General features: G+C 45.6%; 1 protein-coding gene across 2 annotated transcripts in view; it reads left to right on the top strand.

Moving 5' to 3' along the window:
• The window catches only part of LOC115092810 (disintegrin and metalloproteinase domain-containing protein 9-like), a 606,381-nt gene that overhangs the window by 282,526 nt on the left and 305,415 nt on the right, over positions 1–18,440 (top strand). For both annotated transcript variants that reach the window (XM_029604139.1, XM_029604138.1), the window contains exon 10: positions 8,715–8,796. In XM_029604139.1, coding sequence (XP_029459999.1) covers positions 8,715–8,796 — 82 coding nt within the window. The remainder of the gene's footprint in view (positions 1–8,714; positions 8,797–18,440) is intronic.

Below are 18,440 nucleotides of genomic sequence, written 5' to 3'. Positions count from 1 at the left end.
CCGGAGCATGGCCCGGGACCATAACAGTACCCCCCTCCTACACCCCCTCCTTGGAGGCCGGGATTTACCTGGATGATCCAGATGAAACTGGTGGAGAAGGCCTTTGTCCAAGATGTTGGCGGCTGGCTCCCAGGAATTCTCTTCGGGGCCGTAGCCTTCCCAGGAGAGAAAGTACTCACAGTGCCTGAGGCGGAACAATACATCAAGTACCTCTTTAACCTGATAGACGGTGTCTTGCTGTGCCTCGGGAGTGGCTGGTGCAGGTGACTTCTTGTGGAAGGGAGCGAGAACCAAAGGCTTCAATAGGGAAATGTGGAAGACGTTGTGGACCCTGAGCATGTGTGGGAGATGGAGGCAGTAGAGACTGCCCCTATCCTATTTTTGACAGCGAATGGGCCAATGTACTTTGTGGCCAAACGCATCGAAGGAAGCTGTAAGCGGAGGTGTTTGGTGCTTAACTACACCTTCTCCCCGGGAAGGAACACTTGAGCCAGCCGTTGCAAGCGGTCCGCAAATTTTTTTGTAATAACCGCCGTGCGCTGGAGTCTCTCCCGAGTGGATTTCCAGATCTGGTGCAACTGTCGGGCAGTGATCTGTACGGCTGGAGACGGCACTTCTAACGGTAGTGGCAAAGGAGGCCATAGACGTCTGCCATAGACCGTGTAAAAGGGAGACTTATCGGTGGCGGAATGCTTGTGGTGGTTGTAAGAGAACTCCGCCCACAGGAGCAGGGCCACCCAGTCATTTTGCAGGTCTCCTATGAAGGAACGGAGGAACATCTTCAAGGTATGGTTCGTGCGTTCTACTTGGCCATTGGCTTGGGGATGGAAGGCGGTTGTGAAGTCTAGCTGGACTCCAAACTTTTAACAGAGTGCCCTCCAATACTTTGCCATAAACTGGGAGCCCATGTCTGAGGTGATGTGGAGAGGGAGCCCATGAAGGCGAAAGATATGCTGCGTAAACAAGTTCACCAGTTCAAGTACTGAGGGCAGTTTAGCGAGGGGCACAAAGTGAGCCATCTTAGAGAACCTGTCTATAGTAACCCAAATCACTGTTTTCCCTTCTGAAGCAGGAAGGTCTACAATGAAGTCTGTGGATAAGTGGGTCCACGGTTCTGTGGGAACAGGCAGGGGCTGGAGAAGACCCCAGGGATGACCGGTGGGAGTCTTCTGTCAGGCGCAGGTCGGGCAAGAGTTATTTATTTATTTATTTAAAATTTTTGTATACCGACATTCGTTAAGAAAGGAGAGCGAGGGGGGGGGGAGATAGGTAGTATGCTTGAGGGGCAATGGGAGGGGGGGTAGGGGTGTGGGAAGGACTAACAAGCAGGGGGGTTCATGTGTAGGCTCGTGTAAAGAGCCAAGTCTTGAGATTTTGTCTAAATTTTTTGGCGCAGGTCTCATGGTGAAGGTGGGTGGGGATAGAGTTTTATAGGGAAGGTCCAGCTAGGGATAGTGCACGTTGTTTGGTGGTTGTTAGGTGGTAAAGTTTGGGAGATGGAGTGTGAATATTTGCAGTGTAGGGTGTTCTGGTAGGTCTGGATGAGAAACGGATGTGTAAACTGTCTGAGAACCAGAGCATGTCAGGGTTGTGGACGGCTTTATGTATGAGGGTGAGAGTTTTAAACTGGATTCTGGCAGTGATGGGAAGCCAATGAAGTTGTTTAAGAACAGGTGTGATGTGTTCTTTTCTACGGGAGCCGGTTAATACACGTGCAGCTGCATTTTGAAGTAGCTGAATGGGGGCAAGGCTGTTCTTCGGGAGATCTAGTAGTAAAGCGTTTGAGTAGTCTATTTTGGATAGTATAAGGGCTTGTAGGGCAGTTCTAAAGTCGTTAAGATGCAGGAGGGATTTGAGTTTTTTGAGATTGTGTAGTTTGTAGTAGCAGTCTTTGATGGTGGAGGAGATAAATTTCTGAAGGCTGAATTGGGGGTCAAGTGTGACACCTAGGTCTCTTACGGTTTGGGAGAATGTAGGGAGGGAGGGGGTGAATTGGCTGCAAGTGTGGGTAAAGAATTGATGGATTGAGGTGAGATGATCATGAGTTCAGTTTTATTGGGGTTTAGGGCTAGGTTGAGATGAGTGAGGAGACAGTTGATGGAAGTGAGGGCACTATCCCATCTTTTTAGGGCATTGGAGATGGAATCGGTTATAGGTATAAGAACCTGTACGTCATCTGCGTAGACAAAGTGTGGAAGACTGAGATTTGAGAGCAGCTGGCAAAGAGGGAGGAGGTATATGTTAAAGAGGGTGGATGATAATGAAGAGCCTTGAGGTACGCCCCTTGTGATGTCGATTGGTTCGGATTCATGGTTTTCTATTTTTACCTTGAATTGTCTGTCATTTATGGGTGATTTGAACCAACGTAGTGGAGTTCCAGAGATGCCAATGTCAGCTAGCCTGTCGAGTAGGATAGCATGGTTGATAGTATTGAAAGCTGCTGAGATGTCTAATAGAGCTAGGATGAATGTGTGACCTTTGTCAAAGCCTCTGATGACGAAGTCAGTGAGGGAGAGAAGAAGAGTTTTGGTGCTGAAACACTTTCTAAAGCCGTGTTGTGATGGATAGAGTATTTGGTGTTGGTCTAAGTAGTTTGAGAGTTGGGTATTAACAGTTTTTTCAAGGATTTTGGCGATGAATGGAAGGTTGGAGATAGAGCGGTAGTTGGACAGATCGGAGGGGTCAAGTTTCGGTTTCTCAAGAATAGGTTTGACATTGGCTAATTTGAGCTGTGTAGGAACATCCCCAGTGGAAATGGATGTGTTGATGATATCAGCTAGCGGTAGGGAAATGCTGTCAGGGATGGTCAAGAGCATTTTGGAGGGGATCAAGTCATAGGGGTGGGAAGAAGGGCGCATTTTCTTAAGTATAGCAGAGATTTCAGAGGAGGAAGTGTTTTCGAATGTGTCCATTTTGAAGTCAATGACTTTTGGGGTAAAATTGATCGGTGGGGGCACATGAGAAAAGCGGGAGGTGATAGTGGCTATCGTTGATAATTGACGTAGAGACAGACATCCCTCTTAATCTGAGGCCACCAGTAATACTCAGAGAGTAGCTCCTGGGTCCTGGCTACTCCCAGATGGCCAGCGGTTAGGGAGTCGTGGGCCCAGGAGAGGACCTTCTTCAGCAGTCGGAGGGGCACCACAGTCTTCCCCATCGGGACCATGTCGGAGGCCGCAAGGAGCACTTTGGCCGGGTCAAGGATGTACCGTGGAGGATTAGGTGTGTCCTCCATCTCCGCTGTAAGGACAGGGCATCTGCCCAGATGTTCTTGTCTGCCGGCCGATAGCGGAGGAGGAAGTCGAAGCGGCTAAAGAAGAGAGACCATCGGGCCTGCTGGGGATTAAAGCGCTGGGTGCGGCATAGGTTCTTGTGGTCCGTGTACACGACCACTGGATGTTGGGCCCCTTCCAACCACTGGTGCCACTCTTCGAATGCCAGTTTGATGGCCAGAAATCCTTTATCCCCTATGCCATTGTTCATTTCTGCAGGTGAGAATCTGCGTGAAAAGTAGGAGCAGGGCAGGGGTTTACCTTCAGGGGATAGTTGACTTAGGACGGCCCCGACAACTGTGTCGGAGGCGTTGACCTCCACGACGAACTGTCATTGAGGATCTGGGTGCCGGAGGCATGGATCCTGGAGAAACACATCCTTCAGATCCTAAAAGGCTCGTATGGCTGCCGCCAGCCAGTTCTTGGCGTCTGCCCCCTTTCTGGTGAGGGCCGTCAGCGGTGCCACCACCTGGGAATAGTGTAGGATAAACTGCCGGTAGAAGTTGGCAAACCCGCGAAACCGCTGAAGCACCTTGACCCCCACAGGCTGAGGCCAATTCTTGATGGCGGCGACCTTCTCTGGGTCCATATGGGTCCATATGGAACCCCGTGGAGGATACGATGTACCCAATGCAAATAAGCATTTCTCGAACTTGGTGTAAAGCTGATTATCTCGTAGCTTCTGTAATACTCGACGAACATCGTGGCAGTGTGTCTGCAGGTCCTGGGAGTATATAAGCACGTCATCTAGGTAAACAATTACCGATGTATGTAGCATCTCTCGTAGAACCTCGTTCATGAGGTTCTGAAACACTGCCGGGACATTGCAGAGACCGAAGTGCATGACCAGGTATTCATAGTGGCCATCCCTTGTGTTGAAAGCGGTCTTCCATTTGTCTCCCGGCCAAATTCTCACTAGATTATATGCCCCATGAAGATCCAACTTGGTGAACACCTTGGCCCCCTGTAGTCTGCCCAGAAGTTCCGGGATCAAGGGCAGAGGATACCGGTCCTGCTGGGTAATGCTGTTCAAGCCATGGTAATCTATGCACGTTTGGAGGGATCCGTCCTTCTTTGCTATAAAGAAGAACCCTGCTCCAGCCGGGGACTTGGATGGTCGAATGAACCCTTGGTCCAGGTTCTCCCAGATGTACGCAGACATGGCCTGAGTCTCGGGAAGGGACATGGATATACCCACCTTCGTGGCGTTGTGGTACCGGGGAGCAAGTTGATCGCATAGTCAAAGGGGCGGTGCTCCGGGAGGATCTTAGAAAAGACATCACGGTAGTCCTGGTAGTGGGGAGGCAGTGCCAAGGAAGTCGTCAGCAGAGGAACTGGTGGACGTGGGACGGCTGCCAAACAGGAATGGAAGCACGAGGGGCCCCAGGATGCCTGTTGGAGGGTATCCCACGAGATTACAGGAGAGTGCTTCCGCAGCCAAGGTAGCCCCAAGATGACCGGATGCATGAACTTTTCCAGGATGAGGAACGAGATCTCCTCCTGATGCAGTATGCCAGTGCTTAGCGTGAGAGGCTTGGTACACGTAGCGATGGTCCCTGGAAGAAGTTTCCCCTGAAAAGAGGACACATGGAGAGGGGAGCTTTTGGGGTTGAACCCCAATCTGGAGTTGCTGGACCAAGTCTTTGAGGATGAAGTTCCCCCCGGCTCCAGAGTCGATCAGGGCTAGCGTATTGAACTCTCTTTCAGGAAGGAGTAAGGTCACTGGACGGTGCACGGGGAGACAGAGGTGTTGTGGCCTAGGGTTAGCTCCGCGACTGTCCCTAAGTCCGAGCATTTCCTGGACGCTTGCTACAGCGGGCAAGGAAATGGCCCTTGCCCGTGCAATACAGGCACAGGCCCAGGGACCAACGTCTCCTCCTTTCTTCTTGAGAGATAGGCCCCCGGCCCACCTGCATGGGTTCGGGATCTTGAGCCCCCGGAGAGGCAGAAGGGGAATGCCCGCTTTGGGAAGATGTGGTTCTGGAGCTCCCGAGTCTGTGAGGCTCGAGCAGACCTCCTCTCCCGGATCCGGCATTGAATATGATGGTCCATGCGGCCCGCTAGATCAATGAGATCGTTCAAGTCATCTGGGAGATCTCTGGCCGCCAACTCATCCTGAGGTCTTGGGGAGAGACTTTCCAAAAAGATACCATGCAGGCTATCACTTCCCCAGTTCAATTCAGTGGCAAGAGTCTGGAATTCCACGGCATGTTCAACCAAAGGCCAGTTACCCTGATGCAGCTGGAGCAGTTCTGATACGGCCATAGGTCTGCGGGAGGACTCATCGAAGACCCGCCGAAAGGCGGTGACTAACTATACCAGATTGTCTAGGCGGGAGTCCTGAAGCTCCCAGAGGTTGGAGGCCCATGCCAAGGGTCTCCCGTCCAGCAGGGAGATAATATAGCTCGTCTTGACCCGGTCCGTCGGGAACTGAACTGGAAGGCGATTGAATCGAATATAGCACTGGTTCAGAAACCCTCGGCAAAGCTTCGCATCCCCTGAAAACCGTGAGGGTGCTGGCATCTGGATGGGTGTTGCTGATCCGGTATTGGTCCCAGCTCCAGGTACCGGGGACTGGAAACAGTGGCTCCGCCAAAGCGGTCAGCTAGTCCCTGCACTGTTACCATCAGGGAGTCGAGGCAAGTTTGCTGCTGTTGCAGCCTCTGGGCAATACCCAGAATGGCTTTCAAGCCTGCAAGATCCGCCGGGTCCATGGCCTTGCAAACTGCTAAGGTCATGGACCCTTGGGCCGGCTGAGACTGCTGATGGTATGCTGTGGAGACCCACAGCAAGCATCACAGCCGGGAGGCGGCACAGAAGAGACTCAGGAGAGACTTCACCCCTGGAAGTCCGAGGTCTCCCCAGGAGGAGTCCGTAGGTACCCGGACCTCTTGGACTTAGGATCTGGGCAGCAGCCGAAGAGGTGAATGAGAGGTCGGCTGGGCCCAGGAGGCGGGAGAATCTTCACCCTTGGAAACCCGTGGCTCCCCTGGGAAGAGCCCATGAGAGCGTGAGCTGCTGGGACTTAGGAGAATCCTCTGGGCCAGCAAGTTCCGGATACCTGAGGTGGAAGAAGAGGCTGAAGTTGTGGCCCAAGGGTGGGGCTGGGTCAGAAGCCGAGAGTCAGAGGCCCAAAGCCAAAGCCAGAAGTGGAAGCAGGAATCGAAGTCGTGGGACGGAATTGGGTCGGAAGCCAGAAGTCAAAACCAAAGCTAGGAACGGAGCCAAGTCAGAAGACATAATAGGTGATCCAAGATCCAGACGCTGCAACTAGAGACTCAGAAACTGAGGGAACCTTGTTGCAAGACGAGGTACTGCTGCAGCTGCCGGGTTTAAATAACCCAGCAGCATCTGATGTCATCAGGAGGGCTGTCCAAGGTTTCCCGTGCTGGCCCCTTTAAATCAGCAGCCCCGGCGCGAGCGCGCACCTAGGGGGTGGGGCCAGCCGCGAATTGGCGACGACGTCTCCCTTGCAGGGAGAACGCTGCAGAGGGCCGCGACTCAGGCCTGGGAGGCTGAAGCGAAGGCGTTCCTGCGGCCGGATCGGACCGCATGGTGAGTGCAAGTCCCGGGGCTCGGCCTGGGACCGTAACAGGTGGTATCAATTTATAGATGACATTTTGATGGTATGGGTTGCAACATAAACTGAATTAGGAGTATTTATGCAGTGGATCAACACATTAGATAAACATCTTCAATTTACATCCCAATGGGACAAAAAAGTTCTCTTATTTGGAGGTGTTGATTCAAATACAAGGAAATCAGCTTTTTACTGCAGGTTATCACAAATCTACTAATAAAAATAATCTCTTGCGTTATCATAGCCATCATGCTATATCTTTTAAATTGGGTTTACAGTGTTCCAATTTTTTTGAATTCACCAAATTTGTTCAGACTTGGCTGAGTATGAGATGCAAGTAGCCATTTTGACTAACAGGTTTAGGGCAAGAGGATATACATATAGATCGATAAGGCCGGCTTATAAACAAGCTAGATATATGGATAGCGAAGCTTTTTTGCAGTATAAACCAAGGAAAGAAAGTGATCATATAGTGTGTGTTTTGCAACAAAGCACTGCTACATCATTAATAGCGGCGTCAATTAGAAAACATTGGCATATCTTGTCTTTACATTATATTTTCCAGAAAATGCCCCTTATAGCCCATTCTCATGACCCTAGTATAAGGGATCGCGTAGCTCATTCTTTCTTTTTTTTTTGATAAACCTGAGGACATTATTGAAGGTTCACATCGGAAATGTAAGGCGTGCAGTCTGTGTGACTACACCCTAGAAAGGACAGACTGGGAAGATCCGGTGATTGGCTATCATGTAAGAGAAAATATATTTCAGATTGGGGTTCATCTAAGGTAATATGTATATACTTAGCTGTCCGTGTCTTAATTTGTATATTGGATGCGCAAGTCATTCAGTAAAGTTGTGGTTAATTGAATATTGCTCCAGGCTCAATCCTCAGTCTATAAATGCCCCAATGGTACAACATTGTCTTGAAGCACAACATACATTTAAAGCAACTGCAATGGACTCTTATAGAACAAGTATGACATACAGTTCACGGGGGTGACCTTTCTGTTCGTTTAAATTATCGCAAACAATTTTGGATATTTACGTTAAAATTGTTAGACCTGCTGCAAATGAATGAGACCCTTGATTGGTTATCTCTAATTTAACATCTGATATATGACATTTTGTCTTTCAGTTACAGGATTGGTTGTTTCCAGGTCACGTGGGATTCTTTTTTCACAGAACATTTTGAATTGTTTTGCTGAATGCTGTTGATTGACTGAGGAACATGAACTCCATTTAATTTTTAAGAATACTGTGATATCCCCGTATGAAGGATTATTCTTCGAAATGTGGCCATATTGAGATGGGATTATAAAGCTGGGATGGAATCATAAAGCTAAGTTCATGTGGATTATTGCAGCAATGAGTCATGAGAATAAATGAGAAGTCACAAAATTCTTTTAACAAAATAATTTATTTATGGAGCATTGGTTTGTATATTCAACAAAGTCAATAATTTTATTAAAGTAAATAAGTTGTAGAAAACAATTGTATGTGCTTTGAAAAAATAACAAAAAAAAATATTTTTATACTCTGTTGACTGCAAGGTTATAAGGAGAGTTTGGTGGAGGTTAATGATTAGTATGTTTATGATAACCTGACTGGTACCTAGTCATGACTAAGTATGAAACCAATACCACTCTCTTTTAAATATTAACATTTCCTCTTGACAGTGAAAAGAGTAAAAAAGGTTTTTTCTACCAGGGTGTATTTTTGGGTTGAGTATTGCTTACATCTAGGACATTATTGTGATTGTAACAGTAATTTAGTGTTGACGATTTCTTCTTTCTAGTAAAAGTTTATGCATTTCTAATACTGAAATGAGTGTCAGTTTTATAGCTATTATGTTTTTTGCAGGCAACAAAGAACTCCACAGGCTTATGGGTTAGCCTTTATAGGTAACATCTGTTATGGTGGCAATTCTGGTTTTTATGCTGCAGTAAGTACTGAATAGTCTTTGTATACATACAGCTTGGATAAAATACTTAAAGTAAGCATGTAAATGTAACTGCCAGTGATATTATGCTAGCAACTCCTAAAAATTTATTTGACACTATCCCATCTATCATCTATGTTTATTAATGTGGTTAGATAGTCCTTCTGTATTGTTGTGTTGAAGTTGTTATCTCTGATTAAATGATGGCTTTTCTGAATGGGTGATGATAACATCATGATGAGCTGGTTAAGCAGATTTTTTTGATATAACTTTTTATTTACTGGTTTTAACAATACAAAACAAGAAAAAGGAAAATAGCATTCCAACACTTAGTTAACTAAACTGAGACAACCCCCCCACCCCCGGAGCAGAACAAATACCACAATATGGGGTAGATTTTAAAAGGTGCTTGCGAGCGTACATGTGCGCGCCTTACCTGGCGTGCACACATACACGCCCGATTTTATAACTTGTGCACGCAGGCGCTCGTAAGTTAAAAAATCAGGGGTCAATTCAGGATTGCTCAAGATGCCTTCCTCATTCCGTGGACGACAGGCCTTCTCTATGCCTTTCCTCCCATATCTCTCATAACAAGAACAATTCAGAAGTGCATAGCGGACAAAGCTCAACTGATACTCATAGCCCCGGCATGGCCGAGGCAACCATGGTACAGTTTCCTACTTCGACTATCCATCAAGGATCCAATTCTATTACCGAATCGTCAAGATCTTCTCAGCCAAGATCAAGGAACACTACTACACCCGCTACATTCATCTCTACACTTGACAGTTTGGAGATTGAAAGGCTCCTTCTAACAGAACAAGGAATTTCCACTTCAGCACAATTCATTTTGTTACAATCAAGGAAACTCTCAAACAGGAAAAATTATAGCTATAAATGGAAATGCTACTCTGCCTGGTGCACTTCCAAAGGTGTATCACCATTGGACTGTTCCCTGGAATTGCTCATTGATTATCTTCATACACTATATGTATGAAGATAATCTTAGCTGGTCTAGCAACATCATCCATCAGAGTTCACCTCAGCGCCATAGAACATAAGAACATAAGAAAATGCCATACTGGGTCAGACCAAGGGTCCATCAAGCCCAGCATCCTGTTTCCAACAGTGGCCAATCCAGGTCATAAGAACCTGGCAAGTACCCAAAAACTAAGTCTATTCCATGTAACCATTGCTAATGGCAGTGGCTATTCTCTAAGTGAACTTAATAGCATGTAATGGACTTCTCCTCCAAGAACTTATCCAATCCTTTTTTAAACACAGCTATACTAACTGCACGAACCACATTCTCTGGCAACAAATTCCAGAGTTTAATTGTGCGTTGAGTAGAAAAGAACTTTCTCCGATTAGTTTTAAATGTGCCCCATGCTTTCATGGAGTGTCCCCTAGTCTTTCTACTATCCGAAAGAGTAAATAACTGATTCACATCTACCTGTTCTAGACCTCTCATGATTTTAAACACCTCTATCATATCCCCCCTCAGTTGTCTCTTCTCCAAGCTGAAAAGACCTAACCTCTTTAGTCTTTCCTCATAGGGGAGTTGTTCCATTCCCCTTATCATTTTGGTAGCCCTTCTCTGTACCTTCTCCATCGCAATTATATCTTTTTTGAGATGCGGCGACCAGAATTGTACACAGTATTCAAGGTGCGGTCTCACCATGGAGCGATACAGAGGCAGTATGACATTTTCTGTTTTATTCATCATTCCTTTTCTAATAATTCCCAACATTCTGTTTGCTTTTTTGACTGCCGCAGCACACTGAACCGACGATTTCAATGTGTTATCCACTATGACACCTAGATCTCTTTCTTGGGTTGTAGCACCTAATGTGGAACCCAACATTGTGTAATTATAGCATGGGTTATTTTTCCCTACATGCATCACCTTGCACTTATCCACATTAAATTTCATCTGCCATTTGGATGCCCAATTTTCCAGTCTCACAAGGTCTTCCTGCAATTTATCACAATCTGCTTGTGATTTAACTACTCTGAACAATTTTGTGTCATCTGCAAATTTGATTATTTCACTCGTCGTATTTCTTTCCAGATCATTTATAAATATATTGAACAGTAAGGGTCCCAATACAGATCCCTGAGGCACTCCACTGTCCACTCCCTTCCATTGAGAAAATTGCCCATTCAATCCTACTCTCTGTTTCCTGTCTTTTAGTCAGTTTGCAATCCACGAAAGGACATAGCCACCTATCCCATGACTTTTTACTTTTCCTAGAAGCCTCTCATGAGGAACTTTGTCAAACGCCTTCTGAAAATAGGCGCCTATCATAGACCAATCAATGACATTCCTATATCCAATCACCCATTACTGACTCATTTCATAAAGGGTTTAACACACATTCGTCCTCCGGTATCCAAACCTCCAGTTCCATGGAACCTCAACATAGTTCTGGAACAGCTCATGCTTTCCCCATTTGAACCTATGGACTCAGCACACATTAAATACCTCACTTGGAAGGTGGTATTCCTGGTTGCAGTATCATCAGCACGAAGAGTGAGTGAGTTACAAGCTTTGGTCCATTATCCTCCATACTTGCAATTTCATCAACAGAAGGTAGTTCTACGAACTCACCCATCCTTCCTACCGAAAGTAGTTACCCCATTCCATCTCAATCAGGCAATGGAATTACCAATATTTTTCCCTAACCCTCATGCAAACGATAGGGAAAAGCTACTGCACACACTGGATTGTAAGAGAGCTTTAACACACCACAAAGAATGGACGAACTCGGACTCCTGTGTTTCTCAACTCTTTGTTTTCTACGACCCAAAGGCACCTGGACTACCAGTGGCTAAACGCACCATCTCCAGTTGGATAGCACAATGCATCAAATTCTGCTACGACAAACAGAATTTACATTTACAGTCTACTCCTAAAGCTCACCAAGTCAGAGCAGTAGCAACATCCTTAGCACATCTGAGGAATGTGCAACCCATAGACATTTGCAAGGCAGCTACATGGTCATCACTGCATACCTTCACATCTCATTACTGCCTTGACCAACAAGCAGCCAAGGATGCGAAGATAGGGCAAGCAATACTGCAATCTCTATCCTCCTGTCCTCGGTGACTGCCACACTGTCAAAGATCATGTCCAGCCATATATATCATAAATGATGTGATCAGGAACTTTGGACTCCCATGACAGCATGGCTAATTCAGCCCTGCTATCGACGGGAAAAAGCAAGTTTGCTTACCGTAAACGATGTTTCCGTAGATAGCAGGATGAATTAGCCATGCTGACCCACCCTCCTCCCTGGCAGTCACCTAGTCTTCGACTACACTACAGCTTAATTACAGACTGAGGAGATTCCGTTACTTTCCTGCGCGGGAACACACGCGCAGCCGCAGAGAGCAAAGCTCTGTTCTCTGCTTTGACAAGCTCCGCCTCCCGGGCCTGATTGACAGATCCCATGACAGCATGGCTAATTCATCCTGCTATCTACGGAAACATCGTTTACGGTAAGCAAACTTGCTTTTCTTCAAGCTCAGTATCCTATTTCCAGAAGTGGCCAATCCAAGTCACAAGTACTCAAATATTAAACAAATCACAAGCTACTATTGCATATTAATTAATAGCAGTTGATGGATTTTTCCTCTAGGAACTTATGTGAATCTTTTTTAAACCCAGTTACACTAACTGCTGTAACCACATCCTCTGGCAATGAATTTCAGAGCTTATCTATGTGCTGAGTAAAAAAGAATTTTCTTCAATTTGTTTTAAATGAGCTACTTGCTAACTTCATGGAATACCCACTGTTCCTTCTATTGTCTGAGAGAGTAAATAACCGATTTACATTAACTTGTTCAATTTTTTTAATGATATTGTAGACCTCTTTCATATCCCCTCTGTCGTCTGTTCCCCATACTGAAAAGCCCTAATTCCTTTAGCCTTTCCTCATAGAGTAGCAATTCCATGCCCTTATTTTGGTCACCCTTCACTGCACCTTCTGCAGTGCAGCTATATCCTTTTTGAGATGCGGTGACCAGAATTGCACATAGTATTCAAGGTGCGGTCTCATCATGGAGCAATACAGAGGCATTATGACATCCTCCATTTTATTTTCCATTCCTTTCCTAATAATTCTTAATATTCTGTTTGCTTTTTTGATCGTGACAGCACACTGGGCCGACGATTTCAATATATTATCCACTATGACACCTAGATCGTTTTCCTGGGTGGTAACTCCTAAGATAAAACCAAACATTGTATATCTACAACAAGGATTACCTTTCCCTGTATGCATCACTTTGCATTTGTCCACATTAAATTTCATCTGCCATTTGGAAGCCCAATCTTCCAGTTTCGCAAGGTCCTCCTGCAATTCATCAGAATCCGCTTTAGATGTAACTACTCTGCATAATTTTATGTCATCCGCAAATTTGATTACCTCACTCGTCATACCACTGACTGCCCAGAGAGAGTCGGCCTCAGATGCGTATTGCAGATGTCGCTGAATGATGATGTCAGTGACTTGGTGCTGCAAGGGAAAGTACATGGAGCATTTCAGGAGCCAGTACTTTCAGCGTCTTTGTAGTCAGGGAGAGAGAATGATTTCTCTGTGGGTGCTTCTTCGATGTCTGCAGGATTTCCAATGCTATCTTTCCCTGATGGTGCCTCTTCTACATGGGGTGAGCCTATTTTATCTCCGATTAAACCTGCGATGGTTACATTGGATACTCTATGGGAACTTACGGCTGGGCTGTCAGTTGCTGTTAAATCTTGTAATAATAAAATTTAAAGCTCACGAGGACACTTTACAAACTTTAAAGTCCTCTGTTGCTAAGATGGAGACAGATATTCACAGTTTCAATGTGGCTACAATTAAAGATGGAAGTGCTTTATCCAGAAGGCTTGAATTAATAGAGAATTGGTGTCACCATCTGAATCAGGATTATGTTCTTTTTCCTATTTTAGTTTCCTTTGTACTCCTCCAGTATAGCCCCCTTTCTAGGCTGATTTATTAACATTGTATTAAGCCAAGGTTTTGTATTTTCTTCTTTCCTTTAGTAATGTTTGTTTCAATCCCAGGCTTTTACAGTATTTCACATGTGTTTCATACTTTGTATGTATCTGAAAAGTCAAAAATAAAAAATAAAAAAATTGACCATTTAATTCTACTCTCTGTTTCCTGTCTTTTAACCAACTTGCAATCCACAAAAGGACATCGCCTTCTATCCCATTACTTTTTTGTTTTCTTAGAAGCCTCTCATGAGGAACTTTGGCAAACGCCTTCTGAGAATCCAAATATACCATATCTACTGGTTCAACTTTGTCCACATGTTTATTCACACCTTCAAAAAAATGTAGATTTGTGAGGCAAGATTTCCCTTGGGTAAATCCATGTTGGCCGTCCCATCAAACCATGTCTATCTAAATGTTTTGTGATTTTATTCTTTATAACAAGTTCCATGAATTTTCCCGGCACTGAAGTCAGGCTCACTGGTCTATAGTTTCCTGAATTACCCCTGAGTAGTCTATGGGTACACTGTCAATCAAAAATGATGCCAGCCAATCAGCGTACACTTCCAGTCTAAGCCCTGCCCCTCCCACCCCTGGCCCCACCCATGCCCCATCCCCATTAGAAGTGAATGGAGTGGCCCCTCCTCCCATGCCCCATCCCCAAACCAAACCCCCTATGATGTCACAGGTATGACATTACTGGAATTCAAACCCCTCACCACCCAACCCAAAAACACGCCCCGTAGAACGTCATCAGAAAGGGCCCTGTCACTGTTTAATGACTACAGAATGGACTGGCTGTTTTTTATGATCTCAACGGAAGTACAACAATGACAGAATTAATGGACTCTGGCATGTTTTTTATTATCTCACTGGTAGTACAATACAAAAATCCAATCCATCCCCCCAAAAATGCATCACCTAGAATATCATCAGAAATGTCCCTGTTGCTTTTTAATGATGCCAGAGCCAGAAGCATGCTATTTTTTCTAGCCCCTCTATTTTAAAAGTTACTAACTATGAGGTGGCAGGAAGCTGTGTCTCATTTTGACAGTAATAGATGTTTTATCAAAATACGCATGGGTTGTAAGCCTAAAAACAAAAACAGGTCATGAAGTGGCCAAGGCATTTGAAAATATATTTAAAGGTGGCCGGGTTCCCAATAAAATACAAACAGACAGGGGTAAAGAGTTTTTAAATAGCTTTGTGAAGAGTTTGTTAAAATACAGAGGTGTTCATCATTTTGTGACCAACATTGATGTTAAGGCAGCGGTTGTGGAGAGATTTAACAGGACTTTAAAATCCAAAATGTAGCGATATTTTACAGCACACAACACTTTTCAAAATCTTGATGTGCTGCAGGCTTTTGTGAATAGTTATAACCACAGCTTTCACAGAACATTACAGGCCCGCCCCATCGATGTAAGAGTCTTAAACTCTGCGGTTCTGGAAAGTTATCTATGGCAATAACAACAAACATGAACCTGCTAAGCCTTTTTTTTTTTTAAATGGGGATCATGTTAGACTGTCAAAAAGAAAAGGGAAATTTGAAAAAGGTTATGAACAAACATGGACAGATGAGATATTAATAGTAACCGATGTCTTAAACGGGGCAGAAATCAGGGTACAAGATATAAGATTATGGTGACGAAGCTGTTCAAGGTTCTTTTTATCCTGAAGAATTAGTGAAAGTCAACTGTTATTGTTTGTAAGGTTTTGGGTGGACCCTTGGACACTGTGGCAGCTGACCATGCCCACGGGGGACGTCCCGTGAGGGGCCACAGGTCAGGCTCAGCTTTAGGACACACAACACAGAATTATCTTTTATTAAACAGAGTTGAGAAGGCACCAGAGGTGGCAGTAGTGAGTAGAGATGAAGCCCGGCTGGGCTTGTAGTCCCTCAGGACACTGGAATAGCGATCCCTCAATAGCTGTGCTGTAGTGGAGAGAAACTGAGATAGTGAGTACAGTGGAGCATACACAGGGTTCTGGTATAGAGCCTCGTTGGTTGATTACTCACACAGTGGTTTCTCACGGAAGGTAACACAGAAGCTGGAATAGAGGCAGGCCCTCAAGAAGCGAGTATCTGGTTCCAGGGAACAACTCTGAGAGAATATAGATGGTAACTCACTGATGGTGTAGGCAGCGGTTTCTTCCAAGCAGAAGTGAGCTCAGGCAGCGAGTCCGGGAACATGGGCCCTCGAGGAGTGAGTACCGGGTCCATAGAGCAACCTGAAAGAAAATAGAGAGGTCCCCCGAGGAGCGGGTACCCCGATAGAGTAAGTCCAATTAAGGAGAGGCAGAGTAGCTAGGTACAGAGAGCGAATCCCATCCTTAAGGATTCCCTTCATCTTGCTAACTCGAATAGCTAGCAAACAGAGAAGGCTTTTATATCCGGGATGTGTGATGTCATCACAGGGGAACGCCCCTGAGTTTTGCGCCAAAGAAAGAATAAGAAGCAGGGCCACGCAGCTCGCATGCCCTATGGCAGCTGAACAACATGGCGGGATGCAGTGCCCAAGCCGGACTGAGGACGCCAGAGAGGACGGCAGGCAGATGCCGTGGAGGCCAGATGTCCATCAACCGTGGGAGGAGTCGCCAAAGCGGTAAGGAGGGTGGAGTGGAGACGTCGGGCAGCGACAGTCGTAACAGTCAACAGGATAAAATATACTGCATTGATAAGGTTCTAAAGGCAAAAGGGAGAGGTAAGAACAAGCAGTGCTTTGTGAAATGGCGAGGGTGGCCTGAAAAATTTAACAGTTGGATAAAAGCATCAGAGATTCAAGACGTTTGATTTGAAAAGAAACAAAAAATGAAGGAAGGGGGATTTTACATAATGCTGCCTATTAACGCCTCTGTGAGAATATTTCCACAAAACACCAGCTCTAATTTCACCACACAATTATCTAGGTCTTTGGACCTACAGGGACCATGGAAATTGAGCTGGTGGAAATAGAGTACCCGCACACATGGGATAATATTAAAGAAGACCATAATTACGTTGTTACCAAATCTTCTTAAACCCATGCCACCACGAATCATTTATGACCCCAATATTCGAAGAATCAAATTAAACTCAGAGGACAACGCAGTAATTTACGCAGAGGGTGATTTAGCGACCATTTTGGGGCTAGAAGCTAAAGCGAATATGATGTGCTTGCTATTCCCAACGATTACAACAGCCGTTCTGAATAAAATGAACAATAACGCAGAGCAGGAGGGGGTCAGGATTAGTGGTTATTAGAAGAGCTGTTAAAAGAAAGAGAACCAATCAACAAGGGCCTCCTAATACATTTGGGCTTCTTTGTTTTAAAAGGTTCAAGTCTCAAAAGACTAACCGCAAGGCTAAGAAGAAAAACCTCTCCACCAAGAAGCAAGATATATTCTATAACACTATGGCTTTTGTACATCAGGGGTCTGAAGAATGCTTGAAATCAGAATTGGATCTGTTTCACCTGACCCCCACACAAACTAGCATAGAAAAAAGTATTTATGTGGAGATTCCGTCATTATCTGCCTTGTCAGAAACAGCCTCTTTAGATTTTTATATAACCGGACATGGCGAGGATTACATGGATTTGAACAATACATTGCTGTACCTGACCTGTAAAATTGTGAAAGAAGATGGGGACAGTCTTGACGAAGAGGCCAAAGTAGCTCTCATGAACTATTCAATAGCCTCTATTTATTAGGGATGTGCAATTGTTTTTCCTGAATTAGGCAAGGGGCGAAGGCGGTACTTAAGAATCTCGGCCTGGTGACATCATCAGCCGGGGACGCCCCTGAGGTTCTCGCCCATGGGTCTTCAATGGTGGCACGCGCGCGCATGCCTAGAAAGGCCCGTAGCCGGTGTGGGTGGTGGAGGTGGCGGCGGCATCCCAGATGCCACGAGAAGTCCTGGGAACCTGGAGAAATGCGGCAGTAGTGGCTAGCCTCAGCCGCGAGTAGGCCCAGAGACGAGAGCAGAGCAGTACATGAAGTGAGTTGTGTTGGTCGCAGTAACCAGAAAATCAGGGCTCCCGAAAAATAAAAACCCCGAACCACAGGAGGGCCCCCGAAACGAAGTCTGACACGATATTTAGACCTCCTGCACTCGGGCCATATTGCCAGTATTTAAAATGGCGCCGGCGCTATCTTTGCCCTCACTATGTCATAGGGGCCGACGGTCAAGTGATGGGTAAACATTTGAAAGATAGTGCTCTGACTGATTGTCACGAGTTTTACCAAGCTTATACCTTACTGGCCTTTGACTTATCACCTGACTAACGGGCCAATACAATAAAAGTCGCGGGAGGCCACTCTCCTGTGCGCGCGATTCTATATTCAAATGAGGGCCCTTGGCAAAAAGAGGCGCTAGGGACACTGGCGCGTTCCTAGCGCCTATTTTTGGACAGGAGTAGCGACTGTCAGTGGGTTTGACAGCCGATGCTCAATTTTGCCAGCGTCGGTTCTCGAGCCCACTGACAGCCACGGGTTCGGAAACCGGATGCTGGCAAAATTGAGCGTCCAGTTTACAAGCCGCGGGCCGATTTCAATTTTTTTTTTTTTTTTACTTTTTTTAACTTTCGGGACCTCCGACTTAATATCGCCATAATATTAAGTCGGAGGGTGCACAGAACAGCAGTTCTTACTGCTGTTCTGTGCA

The sequence above is a fragment of the Rhinatrema bivittatum genome, chromosome 5 (assembly GCF_901001135.1).
Source record: "Rhinatrema bivittatum chromosome 5, aRhiBiv1.1, whole genome shotgun sequence".
Classification (NCBI taxonomy): domain Eukaryota; kingdom Metazoa; phylum Chordata; class Amphibia; order Gymnophiona; family Rhinatrematidae; genus Rhinatrema; species Rhinatrema bivittatum.
This window is presented reverse-complemented; position numbering and strand designations above follow the sequence as displayed.